The following is a 17811-nucleotide window of genomic DNA, read 5'->3' as shown; positions in this document are numbered from 1 at the left end:
GCACTGTATCCATGCTCTGAACTCATAACTGGGAAGACATTCCAGCAGAGCCCCGGCTAAGCTCCCTCACGAAGAGTGAAGCCGTGCCGTCCATGCTGAGATGCACTTGTATAAACCTGCTCCTTGCAGTGGCCAGGGGCTCACCCCTGAATTCAAGTCAAGCCACAAAGCCATGGAACAGTTGGCCACCTAGTTCCCAACCACAGCAAAAACGTAGAAAGGGGTAAGCCTGTGCAGCATGAAGAGCAGAAATACCAGCTGTATTGCTGCAGACTTCTGGAAGGAACGACTGGGAGAGGCTGCCAGGAGCGAGGGAGGGAGGCTGGGCTTGCATGCCTGCTGCTGTTGGCTGCCTATGAACAAAGGACAAAATGTGGTTTCTGTGGGAAGACACACAGAGCCTCCGTGGCCTTTAATTGGGGGCCAAACCCCCTGAAACCAGCTATAAATAGGAACTTCTTAACTTGGGGATGGAACTAGCCCAAGATGTTTATAGACCAGGAGCTGAAGAACCAGACAACATCCCCACACCCATCATCGCTAATTAGCATGAAGCATAATTCACCAGAAGTTCTCCTGAAAAAAGTAATCTGGACAGAGCCTCTCTAAGCCTCCCTCCTGAAGGAGGAAGCACAGCTATAGCATAAGATGAGATGAAAGTGGTGTAGTAAGAGCTGAGAGGTTTGAATCTCTACTCCGGCGCCTCACTTGCTGACCTTGGGCCAGTCATTCTCCCCTCAAGCCAGACCTTCCTCACAGGGTTCTTGTGGGGATAAAATATGGAAGGAGAAAGCTATGTACTCCAATCTTCTTGGAGCAAGCTAGAAATGTATATATTGATAACAAATGAAAGTTCCTATGTTATTTGGGGTGCAGCTCCCCAATGTAACAGAACATTGTTATCTCCTCTGAATTACAAGATTAATTTTCCAGAAATGTGTGTGGGCATACACCACAGAGATCCCAAATTTTAGTCAACAGATTTTTAATCATTTCACATCCAAATTTGTAATGGGCTACACAAGGTTCAAAATGACTGGAAACAAGTATGTTTTTAATATGCCAAAAGTGGTAGATGCTGTTCCCCATAAACCAGGAGGACGTAAATTTCATCAGAAGAAAAAAGGCAGGATGTAAATTCATTATATAGAGTCTCTACACTGAGGCAGGCAACAACAGACCACCTCTGAATGTCTCTTGCCTAGGAAACCCTGTGGTTTTTGACGCCACTTTCCACCACCAAAATAAACTGCCTCCCCTCATCCACCTTTCACAGAATGCTGCTTCTACCACAATGGTAGGCAGTTTTTAAAAATCAATTTCTATTACCTATACCTTGCTTTTCTCCCCATGGAGATCCAAAGTGGTTTACAATATTTTCAACTTTTCCATTTTATCCTCACACCACCACCTGGTGAGATAGGTTAGGCCAGGAGAGAGTGATTAGTCCGAGATCTATCATCTTTCCACTGCGCCTATAAGACAGAGTTGTTCCGCCAGGCTTATGGCTGAGGCTGGGCCTCCGCTGGCTGGAGGATACAACATCTACCCCCCTCCCTATAAGAGCTGCCCACCACTGTTCTTAAGCTGCTATGTTCAACTGTACTGTTGCACTATTTGTAATTAACTGTATTGCTGCCATCAAGAAAAAGAGTGCTGCTGTTTTATATTTTTGTATGATGCTTTTAAATGTTTTATATGGAATGTTTTAAATGTTTTTAATGCTGTTATCCGCCCTGAGTCTGCTTGCGGGGAGGGCAGAATACAAATACAATTAAATAAATAAATAAATAAATAAATAAGGTCACCCAGTGAGCTTCCACGGCAGTGTGTGGATTTGAACCTGGGTCTCCCAGCTCCTAGTTTGACACTCGAACCACTATACCATGTTAGTACAAATAGCTCTGGGGAGCCTGTTGCCCACCCTCAAATCAGAATTTGATGCAAGTGCGGTTACTGGACTGATGCTTCCCAAAAAAACCTGCCAAGAGGCTCAAGGGCCATTAAGAGGGGGCCACACTTGGGCTTCTGCTGGCTTTGGGGGGGCCCGAGTTGGATGCCAGCTCTTGTTTCCAACACCAGAGATTTGCCCACCACCATCCTAACCCGGCAAGACTTTGCCTTCAACATGCAAATCTTGCCTGATGACTGTACAACCCAGTGCTGTGTGGCATGTGTGTGCACACATGCAAGCATGCAGAGGGATATGTGTACCTGCAGGCCATGAGTGCCTGGGTGGGAGAGCACCTGGGAACCACCCAAGTATGGTGCTTTCAATTTCCGCAAGGAAAGTAGGATAGAAAGGTAACAGTGACAAAGGGGTTGATATTGTCCCCTGCATGGTACTCTTAGTACAGGTAACATGCTATTTCTAGATAACCAAAGCATCTTTTTCAGGTTATCATGTTCCAAACACACCCCGTTTGAATAAATGGGCTTATGCAGCACATATTTAAGAGGTCAGGGCCAATGGCTTGATTTTCTCAAAGAGTCAACATGGCATTTGGGAGAAATCTAAAAGGAGGGATATTTCAGAGTCTGAAAGCTGGGGGTGGGTTGACCTGTTTTTCTGTCCAGTCTTTGATGCTGATCTGGGGTAACGAAGCGCAACAGAGTAGCTGGCTGATGAAAAAATCCAGGCTGTCTGCTCCCATCAGCAGAAGGATCTTGGGATGCCTAAAGGTAAATTCCTGGAATAAGGAGGATTTGTCGGCAGCATTTGATCTCAGCTGTGTAGCCAATGGAAATTCATGCTGCAAAAAAATGTAGCAGTTAGGGAAAGGCGGGGAATTTTAGTTTATTGCAGACATCTGGAAAAAAAACACGCAAATACTGTGTACTCTCCAAGAAGAGATGTTGCCAATCATATACATCCAGTGCGGTTGGAGCTGATACATCAGCTAACAGAGGCAGCGTACCAGTGAAGGAGAGAGACTGAGGACTACGAGACATTTTTCCTACATGGCTGAATATGCCCATCTCTAAACTGGTCTTCATAGCATTGCCTCAGCATGGTTACAACAGCTTTCCAAAAAAATATTCAGGTACCGGAAGCTGTAGTGATAAAAAAAAATTCTAGAAAAGACCACTTTAAAAAAAAATGCCCCTCGTTTTATTAACCTTTTTACAAAATCCATATATCAGCAGTACAAATCCTTCCCCCCCTCCCCTTATTGCAAGTATGATAGTAGAGGCAGCAAGGGCAATGACCCCCACCCCATCCCTCGGCTTAGCGGTATTTCATCTTTGCACACCCACTTCTTTCTCCGAAGCTTTCTTGTCGACAAGTGTCTCAAGGCTCTGATAGGATTTGAACACCTATTTGAGAACGGCATTTCTATTCGGAGGAAAGAACAGTAGTGAAAGAACAGTAGTATTGTCAGATGACAATACTAGGCATATCAGGCACCCCCGTACATCCAGAGATCCATGCACGGAGTGCAACCGAATTCTGCTGCCTCTCTGGGATCCTGTTGTGGGAAGAGAAGCGTCTATCTGTCCCTGGGAGGGCCGGAGGGCTACTCAGGAGGATTTTCAACCCCTGCCTCACTTTCCACACTCCCCATTAGGCACAGCAGGCGACATGTTGGTACTTGGAGAAATGACACAGAGTCACGGGACCCTCGTGGGCTCCACAAGCAGCCCCCTGGTTGGTTCAGAGGGACTTCCGGGGCCGCTTGAGGAAGGAAAGGGTGTAGTCACGGGGGGCCGAGGCTTTCTGCTTCTTCAGTTGTACCTGGGACTGAGCCGTGAGCTGCAGCTTAATCGCACTGGAGTTAATCTTAGCTGCCACCAGCAGCTCCTTCATGCCCTTCATCTTTTCGCTCTGGAATGTGAGGATGGGCCCTTCAGGGGGTGGGCTAGGGCCACTACTGGGCCCCTCCTCCTTCTCCAGAGCAGGCCTGTCTGCACGTTGGCCTGAGCTTGGGCGTCGGCGCTCGGTCACCTTCTTGGGCAGGGGGGGCTCCTCGGGCTTGGACTCACGGCGGGGACCACGGCGTCGCCCCTCTCGTGGGTCCTCACTGCCTTGGTCATCGTCGTCGTTGGTGTCCACCTCTCGGCTCACCAGGGTCACTTTCTGCCGCACCTGAGTGGAAGGAGGAAGGACATGATTCATACCTGGAAGTTAACATTCAAACCAATCCTTCCCTGCCCCAAACCAGCACTGAAGTTAAATATTTGTGTCGACTCTCTGCAAACAGGACAATTTAGACCTATTCTAAACGTTGGGGGAGGATCAGACATAGAATGCTGACAATGAGTGCAACTTCTGCAAGAGGAATGAGAAGGCAGTTTAAATGGAAAGAAAAACTTGATGACACTTGGCCTCCCAAAATTTACCTCCAACACTGATATATCTCTTCAAATATCCAAATTAGCCCAGCCACCCCACCCTAGTATCCCAAATCCGCTTGAATCACACTATGATGGGTCTTAGTTCCAACCAATAACTGCACTCACCAACAAATATCATCAGGCTTTGACGGTCCCCTGCTGCATCGGAACAGATCCCAGCTCCACAAGGAACTGTCAGCTTGTAACATCCCTAGAAGCGATTCAATACCAGCCCACCTCCCCCTCCCCAATACACACACATGCTTGATCTCTTTGATCTTCAAAGCCCCATTCCACTCCCTTGGGTTACAAAGGTGATCATCACTCACCGTCCCTTCAAAACGGCTCAGGGATTGCACCAGGAAAGTGGCCCAGCCCACGTGGAGGACAGGCGTGGGGCTGCCCTCTTCCCATTTGCAGATTCCATCGTAGAAACGCAGGAGGTGGGCAAAACACTCTGGGTCCTGCAGTGCTGAGCCGCCTGCCTGGGATGGAGACAACTAGGGGAGAAAGACATGGGACAGATTGCTCCATACACATTGTTCATGCTGGCTGTTCACCCAGACTTGGATATTAAGTCATCCACACCCTGCACACAGACTCCCGAGATACTACAATATTCATTCACAATAACAACAACAACAACATTCGATTTATATACTGCCCTTCAGGATGACTTAACACCCTCTCAGAGCAGTTTACAAAGTATGTTATTATCATCCCCACAACAAAACACCCTGTGGGGTGAGTGGGGCTGAGAGAGCTCTAAGAGAGCTGTGACTGACCCAAGTCACCCAGGTGGCTTCAAGCGGAGCAGTGGGGAATCAAACCCGGTTCTCCAGATTAGAGTCCCGCGCTCATAACCACTACACCAAACTGGCTCTCCAAACCAGAAAACAATAAGGCGGCAATAATACCACCAACTGGTGTTATAAAGAACAATTTAAAAAATTCAGAGAATGATAAAACCATCAAACTTAAAGAACCGGCCTAGGAATAGAAAAAACATGGAAAAAATATCATCCCTTATACCTCTTTTATATTTCCGTACAACACAGCCAAAGGCTTTCCCCACCCCTGATCTAATTCACGGGCTTCTCTCCTACCAATGTGGCCACCACGTTCTGTCGATTCTTCATTTACCGCTGATCCCTCTCTGAACCCAATTCCAAGACTCTACAATGTTTACTGATTGCCCCCATCTGCCCTCCTGGAACTTCCTCTTCACTCGTGGATTCTTAACACATTTCTGCACAAGACATCCTTATCAACCACAGCCCCCATCCTCAATCCTTTAGTTTAATCTTTGTTCAAGCTTCTGGTCCTCACAGTTTAAAGCTCTCCACTTGACTGTATTCCATACCCATCTCCTGCACAAGGTCTGGCCCTTCTTTCCACGGCTCAATGGTAGAGCATCTGCTTTGCATGCAGAAGATACTAGGTTCAATCCCAGGCATCAGGTGATGTGAAAGAGTTCTACCTGAGTCCATAGAAAGCTGCAGCTTGTCACAGTAGGTGATACGGTCCATGATAGATTCATGGTCTGACTCATTAGAAAGCACCTTCATGTGTCCACCCTTCCATGCTTGGGTCACACATGCAGAGGAATGAAGAGGAATGAAGTGGTAGAACGGACTGCCCCAATTCAGACAACAGGGTGATGGATCACATTTTAGAATATTACCTTATGCACAAAACCAACAACTCCAAATGCTGGCAAATTGGAAACCAGCACTGAGAGCAGAAAGGACAGCACCTTTCCCCCTGCTGGTTTCAGGTGGGCAGCTGTGTTGGTCTGCAGTAGATGAGCAACGTTCGAGACCAGTAGCACCTCAAAGACAAGAGTTTCTAGGGTATAAGCTTTCACAAGTCAAGCTCTCTTCGTTATTCATTATACTTTGGAAATTCTTGTTGGTTTTTAAGGTGCTGCTGGACTCGAAGCTTTCTCCCTGTTCTTTTTCTGTCTATAAATGTTTTTTTTAATGCAAAGGAACATTCAGAACTGGAATCCGCTACCTGCAGTCCAAAGCAGTGCAGTGCATTTTACCAGCACCTCGTGCCAAACACCGATCAAAAGCCATCAAGCCCAACTACTTCTCCTCCCCCACTTTTGGGCACCAGCAGCTGACATCCTCAGCCCCTATCCCCCGTCAGCCACCCTCCTTACCTCTCCTCTCTCACCACTCCCCTTCTCCTCCGCCAAGTCAGCAAGGCTGGCCACCTCTTTTAGCAAATTAGGAATTACATCATTGGCCACATCAAAGAATTCCTTGTAGATTTCTTCATCCTCCCGGCAGTAATTATAACTGGAAAAGAGAAGAATAGGGCACCCGAATGCAGGAGGGCTTTCACCTGCAGGAGTGAGAACTGTTTTATGGACAACGGCTCTATATCTAACTCAATGAGCAGAAATCAACAAGAACTATACAAAGGATAAGACAGTATAATCTTGATTGTTCTTCCACAATGCCATGCTCACAAGGGCAAAATCTTCTATCAAATGGAATATTATACCAGCTATTTTTCCCTACCATCCCAGTACCCTTTAATCTTGTGTTCCACAGCACATTTCTCACAACTGAATGCCACCACAGGACTTAGAAAAAAGGTAATTGGCATATTGCTGTAAGGTTACAGTAGAATGCTATGTCAGTTGCCAATTTTAAGCTACAGGGATATGTCAGGGATATGAGGTGCTGTATCACAGTGGTTAAGTGGCTGGGTTGTGAACCAGCACTCCGCTGGTTCGACTCCCACTACTGCTGTGAGCTCAACAGGTGGCCTTGGGTCAGCTACTCCTCTCAGCTCCAGCTGTATTGTGAGGATAACAACAGTACTTTGTTCACCACTCTGAGCAGGGCACTAAGCTATCCAGAAGAGTGGTATATGAGCACACTGTTATGGTTGTTGTTGTTGTTACTGATTTAGGTAAAAGGTAAAGGTAGTCCCCTGTGCAAGCACCGAGTCATTACTGACCCATGGGTGGATGTCACATCACGACGTTTTTTTGGCAGACTTTTTACGGGATGGTTTGCCATTGCCTTCCCCAGTCATCTACACTTTACCCCCAGGAAACTGGGTACTCATTTTACTGACCTCGGAAGGATGGAAGGCTGAGTCAACCTTGAGCCGGCTACCTGAACCCAGCTTCCGCCGGGATTGAACTCAGGTTGTGAGCAGAGCTTGGACTGCAGTACTGTAGCTTACCACTCTGCGCCATTGGGCTCTTTATTACGGATTTAAAGTCCAAAAAACCTTCCAGTGGCACAGGAGGAAAATGGGAGCTGCAGAGGGCTGAGGCTGGCACCTTCAGAAACACACACTTCCTACCACATGGCACGGAAATATACTTAGATTGTGATCTTTCCAAAAAGATGAAAGCAAATCAGGATCAGAGTAGAGCAGAGTAGAAACTAGATGATTAGAGGAGCATGTTGTGTGCATTCTCACCCTGCCTCAAAAAACAAAAACCCTACTCTTGTTCAAACCTTCATGTGGAAGTTAGGTGGGTAGCTGTGTTGGTCTGCAGTAGAACAGCAGGATTTGAGTCACATTTTCAGAGTTTAAGCTCTGACTCTCCAAAGCCTATACTCTGAAAATCTTGTCGGTCTCTAAGTTGCCACTGGATTCAAATCCTGCTGCTGTGTGTGGAAGCAGCTCTTGATTCCTATCTGGTCTTTCTGTCTTTCCCCCCTTATCAGTTTGGCCAGTGTTCCACTTGCTCACAACCAAGAGGGGAAAAGGAACTACATTTCTGCCAGTGGAGAAAACACTCACTCTTGGATCACAGTGGCTGAGTCGGCCCAGGCCTCCAGTGCCTCCTTGACATTTTTGTTACGGCAGTGGTAGCCCGCAAGGTACATGTACGGGTAAATGTGTTCATTGTTGTAGTACTGCTTAGCAGAGTTGATACCCTACGTGAAGAGGACAGGAGACAGAAAGCGCTTAAAGAAGAGTGGAATCGGATCCAGACATTTTAGGATCAGTTGACTACATGTATTGAAAAAAAATTAAGAAAAAGGTGATAAAATAGCCTTTAAGGTAAAATGCTACATAATTTAACCCACACCATTAAGAAGATGATTCCCAAACAGCATAGGCATAACATGGTAAAGCAGTCTGAGAAGATCCCCTGCCACGTGGCAGAAGATGCAGCCTCTTGTAGCAAGTCATTGCCACCATTTTGGGCACCAGCTCAGCCCCGACACCTAGCAAGAGGCTTTAGTGCGTTCTAAGGAAATAGTTAGTAAGCCGAGCTGTAGAGGGATGAATTGCAGGAATGCAGAGGGAGCCCAAGTCTCCTCCACAAAGATCTGCTACAGCTACAGCAATATCCTGTCTGCTTTCACCACAGAGAGCACCATGTGGTTCTTCCGAACAAAACGATACCTTATGGTAGATATAGAGCGGGTCAGGTCGGCCATGGGTGGGTTCAAGCTCCTCCAGGTCAGCCAGGTTCCCCAGAGCCATTGGGTACCTGTGACAGAAGATGAGGTGTTGAGGTGACTAGCGAAAAGGGATAGCTGATCTTTAGAGAGAGTTTTCTCTCAGCCGTTGCTATAGCCAACTAGAGGACTAGGATGGGTTATTCAACAACCTGATATGGTTCGTGCACATTTTTTGCACGAAATGTATCGCATTTTACAGGGCCATTGGGGATATCCCCGTTTCCTGCCCCGGTCTGGCTTTCGGGAAGGAAAGAGATCACCTTTTATAGCATTCAAAGACAGTGCGGTGTTGCACTAGGACCCAGGAGAACCATGGAAGCTCACTGGGTAATCTTGGGCCAGTCACACACACTCAACCTAACCTATCTCACGGGGTTGTTCCGAGGATAAAACAGAGCAGAGGAGATTGACGTAAGCTGTTTTGGGTCCCCCATGGGGGAAAAGGTAGGGTATAAATGAAGTCAATAAATAACATTTAATCTTGAGGGAAAAGCCAGTTCACAGGTGAACACACAGGGAGTTGGTTTATAGTGAGTCAAACCATTGGGTCTATGAAGGATGGTATTGTCTGCTCTGACTGGCAGCAGCCCTCCAGGGTCTCGGGTATCTATCACTGATCACAGCCCCACTCCTAGGTGGCAAGGTCCTCCCGTGAGGTCTTATATATAGTGAGAAGCCAGCCACTGGGAGGTAAACAAATCTAAAAATTTGCACAGTTTCTATAATGTTGAACTAGAACACAAACACACAGATCAGCCCTCTGCGAGAATACAAGGACAGTCGCCACGAGTTAGGGACTGTTGCGGAAATAACTGCTGGCACGGACGTGGCCGCGTGTAGAGCAAGGAGTGGGGAGAGAAAGGCCTCCAGAATACTGACCTCTCCAGATGGCCCAGATCAGAGAGAACCCATAGCAACTTCTGCAAAGGATGGAGACAGAGAACGTAAGAGTAGCCGTGCTCAATCAGACAAACAGCCCTTTCCATTCAGCATCCTGTTTCACACAGCTGCCGACCCAATGTCCCCCTGGACCCCAGCAAATATTACTACTGCTATTAACAAGATTTTTACCCTGCCTTTCTGCTCTCATAGGATTGCCAAGGCAGCTAACAAATTAAAACATAAAAATTAAAATCCCATTTTAAAAGCCATTGCAACCAGCACACAAAAAACCATCATTAAACTATTTAAAACCAGAGCCTGAAATAAATGCCAAAGATAACAAAGGCATTAAGGGAAGGAGGGATCAACTGAGGCAATGCCAAGGGAAACAAAAAAGGCTTTGCTCGCTGGGGGAAGATGCCAACAGAAGAAGGGGAGGGGCAAATTTCCCTGGGAAGAGAGATCTAGAGTTTTGGAGCCACTACTGAAAAGGCCCTCTTCTGGGCTGCCACCTGCTTAATCTCCAAAGGAGGAGGCACCTGAAGCAGAGCCTCTGAAGATGACCACAGTGGCCAGGTAGGTTCATAAAGGAGTAGGCCGTCTTTCAAGTACGCTGTTCCCAAACCTGATAGGGCTTTAAAAACACCAGCACTTTAAATCGTGCCTGGAAACAAATTGGAAGCCAGTGCTGATGAGTCAGGACTGGAGTGTTATATTCCCTGTTACCCATTTCATTCAGCATTCTGGCTGCAGCATTCTGCACCAGTTGTAGTTTGTGAACACTTTTCAAAGGCAGCCCCATGTACAGCACATTGCAGTAATACAAATAGTATTCAGAGGGTTTCAGTCTTCGAATTCGGAGTTTTAATTTAGTCATTGTAGTTAACAAACACTGATGGACCTCTTGACTTTCTCCACCCCATACATAATTTTTTGTAAACCTGAATTTACCCCATCCCCCCAAGAGGCAAATGGGAAGAAGGATGATCCAGAAGGTTTAGAGGAAATGTGTGTGCAGACCAAGGCAAAGGGCATCAGGATGGAGCAAGAAAAATGCTCAGGTTCAAAAGGGGCCTATAAGGTCCAGTGGACACCCCTGCACAGGAGGCAGAAGGTCCTCGAGAGGGACTCCTCCAAGGAGGGATTTGGGAGTCACGCCAGACTTAGAGACTCACCTGTTGCAGCTGCAGCAGTTCAAGGCTGTCTGTGTGCAGATCAATGGATGGGTTGATGGCGCACACCATGAACGCCACCTCCATCTGGCGAGTGCAACGCAAGTAGGAGCCTTTCAGGTAAAGCCAGCTCTGCCAAAAGGAGGAGGAGATTTGCAGGTGAGAAATCTTGGGCTTCGGGGCATGCTTGCTTTCCTCTCTCCAGTGGCAAATTGTGGGAATTTTATACACCATGGAAAACGGAGATGATAATAAAAACAACATTTTAAAGAACGCATTTCATCACAGATCCAAAGTACTTCACATACATTCTTTCGGGGACCTTTCCATATAGTCCTGTAAGGTAGGCTAGTAGGGTCATCTGTAGATGTTCATGAGCCATTTGGTATGCAGCCCTCTACCACATCTCCCTTTTCTCTCCAAACTGTAGTTGCTATTCCCCACCCAGAATTGTGGCTCTGTTCTCCCCTGCCCCAACTGTAGCTACCTTCATATTGCAGCCAAGGAAGAGAGGCTAAGAGAAAAATGGCTTGCCCACGCCACCTCACAAGGTCATAGCACAAGTGTGATTCAAGCCAGACACTTCTCAGAACACACTCGCCTTCTGCTACACTCTGTGTCACCAAACCCTCCAAGGGGTATGCTTCTCTCCCCAAGTTAAGCACGGTTACCCGCTCTGCCACGCCAGAGTTCACTGTCTGCCCACGCCGGTCCTCGTTGCCCTTGCCATGCCACGTCACCTCTGCCGTCTGCTCACCATCCTTGCCAAACACTACCCAAGCGTGGTCCTCGGAGAGCGCCAGGTGCACGTCCAGCAAGCCCAGTGCCTGGCAGGCCCCCACAACTGCAAATGCCACTCCTGAGCTGTCTAGTTTGGTGCCTGAAAAGGAGAAAAGAGAGACTGGTGTCAGGCTAAAGCAGGCATGACAGGCCAGTCATAAGGAGAGCTATCAATGCAACACAATTGCCATTAGGGTGTGTCACGCTTTTTCAAAACATCACTGCATTTCAATATCTCAGGAATACACATGATGCTGCCTTGTACAGAATCAGACCCTTGGTCCATCAAGATCAATATTGTGTACTGGCAGTAACTCTCCAGGGTCTCAGGCGGAGGTCTTTCCCATCACCTACTACCTGAATCTCTTAATTGGAGATACTGGGGATTGAACTTGGGACCTTCTGCATGCCAAAGGTGCTCTATTACTGAGCCAAAGCTCCTTCCCAAAAGAATACATATGGGGCTGCCTTATACTGAATCAGACCATCAGTCTGTCAGGGTCAGTATTGTCTACTCAGACTGGCAGCAGCTCTCCAGGCTCTCAGGCCGAGGTCTTTCATCTCACCTACTGCCTGGTCCTTTTACCTGGAGATGCTGGGGATTGAACCTGGGGCCTTCTGTATGCAAAGCAGATGCTCTACCACTGAACCATAGCCCCTCCCATCTCCACAATGGGAGGCCTCAAAATAGCAGCAGAGGAAACACTTCAGAGAGCCCGAGGCCTCACCTGTAATGAAGCTGAACAGGGACTGAATGTGTGCTCGGTCCTTGAAGTAGGAGCGACTCAGGCTGTTCCAGATGACATCCGAGACTTTCTTGACCAGCTCCCGGGAGGAGTAGCCATCAGGACGAGGATAGAGCGAGAGATCAACAGCCCCGCGGATTTGAGCTGTGAAACGGGCATGTAGAGCGCCAACAATGCTCAGGTCAGCCACCGGAAAGTAAGTCAAGCTGTCAGGTCCCTGGGCTGGCTCAAAACTGATGCCCGGGACATTGGTGGGCAAGACACGGTTGACAGCCAAGAAGTGTTCCACAAAGCCCAGGACTAAGGAGAGAAGCACAAGGTCCGGCTGCTCCCGGCGAAGCTCCAGTTCAAAAAGGCGCACCACATCTGACACTGAGCGCAAGGGGAACAGTGCCTTTTGGGCTCCTTTTAGCCCCATGGTAAAGGACAGCTGTGTGGGGGGAAGGAGAGAAAAATGTCATATACAGTGGAAGAATTCACCACCCACATTCCATCAGCCAAAGAGTAAGACAGATTATCTAAGTGTGGAAGAAGAAGTCATTAATTTAGAAGACTCCGCCACAACTTGTTCCTATCTAGGAACATCCTGAAGAGCTAGGAAACATTGCTGAACCTGAGCAGCTTGAGAGCTCCCATCAGAGGTTTGACACACCTGGGGCAGGTAATGCAGCCACTTAATGTAGATGGGATATTACAGCCTTGTAGTTCAAACCTTGGTATGGTCATAAACTCTCTAGGGGGCGTGAAGCAAATAATTTTCTCTCTCAGCTTCCGTTCCACCACCACCCCTCATAGCACAGGCACAACACTGGCTTACCTTACAGGGCTGTTTTTAAGAGGTGGCAACTCTGGCTTGGGAAAGTTCAAGAAATTTTCTAATAAAGGAGGGGGGAGAGGGAACTGGATGGGGATGTGACATCATATCCTGTGGATGGCACATTCAAGTCAAACGTCAGCTTATCCAATCCTCCCCTTCCTGTGAGGTCACTTCCTCCCACCAAAATTCAATTTTTAAATCTAACACTTTCCCCTTCTTTTTCTTCTACCTTACATCACTTATAGGATCCTCTATGCACGTGTTCTGTATGCCATACTAACCCTTTGATCCTAAAGATTTGTGGTGTTATAACTGGCTGCAGTTATATTCCATTCAATCTTAAAACAAAATCCTCTCGTTTTTTCTCAGTGGTAAGGAGAAAAATCCACTCTGGAGACTCACAGGAGGATAAAGTCAACCTTAGTCCTATACCGCTCTCAATAGCCTCTGATTGTCACCTGTAAAGATGCTACAGGCTAGTATGTTCATCCTAGGATGTAGCAGCTCAATCATATACCACAGAAGTAAAATTCCTAGAGCATCCACCCACTGTAGTCACTCTAGGACTTCTACTTCTCCTAGACCTCATGATATACCATACAGCCCACCTTCCATAGCTGTCAGTTCCTTCAGAATAGTTTCAGGTGGGTAGCCATGTTGGTATGTGGTAAAAGAGGAAGATCCAGTAGCACCTTAAAGACCAACTAGATTTCCAAGATATTAGCTTTTGAGAGTCAGAGCTCCCTTTGTAAGATACCCTTCCGACAAAGAGAGTTTTGACTCTCGAGAACTCATATCCTGGAAATCTGGTTGGTTTTTAAGGTGCTACTGGGTCTGAACCCAAGAGGACTGATCTTGGTAGTCTCTGGAGATCAGTTGTAATCAGGGCTCATTTTGAGGGGGAACGCACAGGAACGCAGTTCCAGCATTTCCCCAAAGAGGTCACATGTCAGGTGGCCCCGCCCACCTGACTCTCGGCCATTCTGGGCCCATTTCAGCCTGGATTGGGGCCGAAACGGCCCAGATTAGACCTCTGACGGGTGGTGGATCACTCTCCCACTCAGCAGCAGCCCAATCTTGACTATTTTGGGCCCCTTTTTGCCATTTTGGGCCCAATCTTGGCTCTGAATGGCCAGGATTGGGTTCAAAACAGCCAGGATAGGTGATGTTAAGGGGTGTGGCATACAGAAATCAGTTATGCTAATGACACACTTCCAGTGATGTCAAGGGGGTGGCATATGCTAATGAGTTATGCTAATGAGTTCCTCCAGCTCTTTTTCTACGAAATGACCCCTGGCTGTAATTCTAGGAAAACTCTAGTCCCCACACTGAGTTGGTAATAGCCCTGACTGTTTTACATATGCAGATAGTTTCAGGCTTCAAAAACAAAGTTCTATATGAATCATTCACAAATGCACAATGTTTGTGGGCAGTGGTTTTTAATTAATACGTGTATCACCTTAAAGAATAGTTTATTGTAGCACCAGTTTTGTGAGGGGCAAGCCATTTCAGACACTCCAACTATGGCCTCTGTTAGCAGACAGGGAGACATACAGGCATGGGGGACACCGGCAGTAAACAGCAAGCAAGACCAGGAATTGCAAGAAGTCCAGCTTGTGACATTTCTGCGTAAGGATCTATTTCATATGCATGCTCAGTAACTTTCACAACAGCAGTAATCGGTTTCAATTCGGATAGCAAGCCCATTTTTATCCCTTGTTACTGCTGCGAACGCACATTGGTTTGATCAATCCCCACAAAAGCAGATACAACAATGTATCTGCCAAGTAACGCAGGGCTCTTTTGTGTTTCTCTTACAACCGAGTAAAGCCAGCTACCCTTCGAGTTTTTGTGTTAACTGCACCAGAACATAACAGAGAGGAGGATTATCAGTAATAAGCCGGGATAAGAACTTCCGAAAAAGATGCGTGATTGCAAATCCCCTCCCCGCCCCCAACTGCCGCCAAGCCAAGGCGGGAGAAGGCATATACTCTCCTGCAGCACGACTGCCGCCCCGCTTGCAACTGAATCCCCCCCTGCATGCTTCTTTGTAGGAGAAGCTAGCAGGTGCAAGGGGGGCGCCAAGCAAGACCATATTCCTCCCGCCACACCCCCTTCGCAGGCTCACCTCTCCAGCTCTCTAATTTGAATGCGCTGCTCCAGCACTCGCGGCCATGCTCGGCGCGCACGGAAACACGGGAGTTGGAGTCTTGCGTCGAGGAGGCATGCTGGGAAAAGCTCGTCCGGCTTTTGCCCTGGGTCCCAACCCTCTTTCCGGCAAGGTGCCAGCCAGGCAGCCGCAGGGCACGTCGGGAGTCTGGTTGGGTTTCACCAGCTCCACCCCCTGCCAGATGGTATCTCTGCGCATTGTGGGAATTGTAGTCTTATGCTCTTCTGGGCTGCTGTTCTGGTTTTGCAGAACGAGTTTAAATACCTGAAAGGGTGGAAAGAAAAGAAGGGACGAAGGAGGGATGAAGGGGTTACGTTTGCCTCTCTTCTTTTGGTTGCAAAGTTTAAAAGTTAATTATTCTGCTGCAGTTGCGGGCCTTTGATCCTCCCTTCTTAGAAGGGAGGGGCTCTCTAGTGAACAGTCTTTAGACGATGCGTACAAAATCAGACCCTAACGCCTGAAGGATCTGTTTTCCGCAAATTGTTTATTTTTTTTCATTTGGTAACTTCCAGCCTGCTGAGGAGTTATGGGGAGCTCGAAAGCTTGCACAATGTTTTGTGTTAATGTGGTTGGTCCTAATAAAAGATCTTACACGGCTTTCGTTCTTAGTTTTGGATTTTGCATGGACTAATACAGCTGTACCCTGATCTTGATAGCCCAGGCAAGCTCGATCTCCTCAGATCTCGGGAGTTAGGAAGGGTAGACATTGGTTAGTAATTGGATGGGAGACTTGCAGAAAAGACGAGGATTGCAGATCCAGACAGTGGCAAACTCTCTCTGTTAGTCTCTTGCGAGAAAACCCCACCATAAGTCGCCATAAGTCAGCTATGACTTGAGGGCACTCTCCACCAAGAATGTAGCTTTATGACTTTTGCTAGTTCAAGGATACCTAATTTCAGCTAACAAAGAGCAGAAATTGTCAACAGAATGGAAGGAACGTTATTTCACCTATTCTGGCTTTAGCTGATTTTATTATTTATTTATGTCATTCATAGCCCGCCATTCTCACTGAGACTTAAGGTGGATTACATAGTTAGATTAGTACAATCAGTAGCAAGGACAATGGCAGGCATTTCCATACAGTCTTAAGAACATTTCCAAAAACGATGTCATAGGGTAAATGAATATAAGTTTACAAGACATAGCATTAGCAAAGATTCAATATGGGGCTGATGAATTGCTGAAACAACATAATCAATTCTAGGACTGACATTAAACAACATGAGTATAGTATAGTATATGAATATAGGTAGTATATAGGAGTACATATGTAAAGCAACAGATAATATGTAAGGCAACCTAATGGTGAAGTCTATGGTTCCTAACTCATTAGCGAAACATCTGAAATTCCCTCCCTACAATACCTCCCTCAAATCCGAGAAAAAAGCCTTTTTGAATAATTCAGTTTTGCATTGTTTGCAGAAAGCCAGGAGCATGGGGGAATCTCCTGACCTCCTCAAGGCAGGCCATTCCATGGGGTAGGGGACACCACAGAAAAAGCCTGTGCACGGGCTGCTGTTGATTTCCCCCATGTGCAGGCTGGCACCTGCAAGAGACCCTGTTCAGATGCATGAAGCTGCCGTGGAGGGACATAGGGAGGGAGGCGGTCCTGTAGGTATGTCAGGCCAAGGCCGTGAAGAGCTTAGTGCAATACCTTCAATTTATTTCAAACACAATTAATACAAAAATTAACAGGTACTTCCTATTGCTCTCAGCCTGCAGGGGAACTGTGATTCTCGTTTGGCATTTGGGTCTATTTTGGATGGGTTTGGAGATTCTCTGTCTGTGACAGAAAAAAGAATTGAAGACATGGACTGTATACAGCTTCACAGAGAATGTGCTGTAAGGTGACAGGGCAGCAATAAAATTAAGCTTGCTTGCATTCATCAAATGATGTGTGCAAGATCAGACCTTAATAACATGGTCTGAAGAATCTGCTTTCCATCTTAAATTTTGTAACATTCAGCCTGATGAAGATACAGATCAGCTTGAAAGCTTGCACACTGTTTTGTGTCAATTTAATTGGTCCTAATAAAAGTTCTTAAAACAGATTTCATTCTTGTTTTTGGATTTTAAAGCATTTAATTTCTTACTAATTAGCTGTCCTTTAGTACCAAATATGAGCTTGCAGTTGGACATGTTATGTGCTGTCAAGTCGCCTCCGACCTATGGTGACCCTATAAATGAAAGACCTCCAAAACATCCTTTCATTAACAGACTTGCTAAGATTCTGCAAACGAGGACATGGCTTCTTTTATTGAGTCAAGCTATCTTGTTTTAAATCTTCCTCTTTTCCTACTGCCTTCCTCTTTTCCTAGCATTATTGACTTTTCCAGAGAAGTACGTGGGAGCAATATATTTCAACTTGCTAGAGGTTACTTTTTTCACTGAACTGTCTTTATTTATTATATAAATGCCCAAGGAAAAGCAGAGGTGTAGCATGACTGCAAAAAGTCACTTT

The 17811-nt window shown here is 46.7% G+C and overlaps 1 protein-coding gene across 1 annotated transcript; it reads right to left on the bottom strand.

Moving 5' to 3' along the window:
* Positions 1–2849: 2849 nt before the first annotated feature.
* Positions 2850–15385, bottom strand: MEN1 (menin 1). The gene is made up of 10 exons (XM_054981277.1): positions 15309–15385; positions 12346–12793; positions 11509–11717; positions 10841–10969; positions 9663–9703; positions 8725–8812; positions 8113–8249; positions 6503–6641; positions 4665–4835; positions 2850–4087 (listed from the first exon to the last, which is right to left on the bottom strand). Exons 2-10 carry the CDS (start codon positions 12779–12781, stop codon positions 3656–3658), a joined length of 1782 nt encoding a protein of 593 aa, XP_054837252.1. The 5' UTR covers positions 12782–12793; positions 15309–15385; the 3' UTR covers positions 2850–3655.
* Positions 15386–17811: the final 2426 nt, after the last annotated feature.

Source organism: Eublepharis macularius, chromosome 1, assembly GCF_028583425.1.
Source record: "Eublepharis macularius isolate TG4126 chromosome 1, MPM_Emac_v1.0, whole genome shotgun sequence".
Lineage (NCBI taxonomy): Eukaryota > Metazoa > Chordata > Lepidosauria > Squamata > Eublepharidae > Eublepharis > Eublepharis macularius.
Note: the sequence above shows the minus strand (reverse complement) of the source record. Positions and strands in the feature narration are given on the sequence as shown.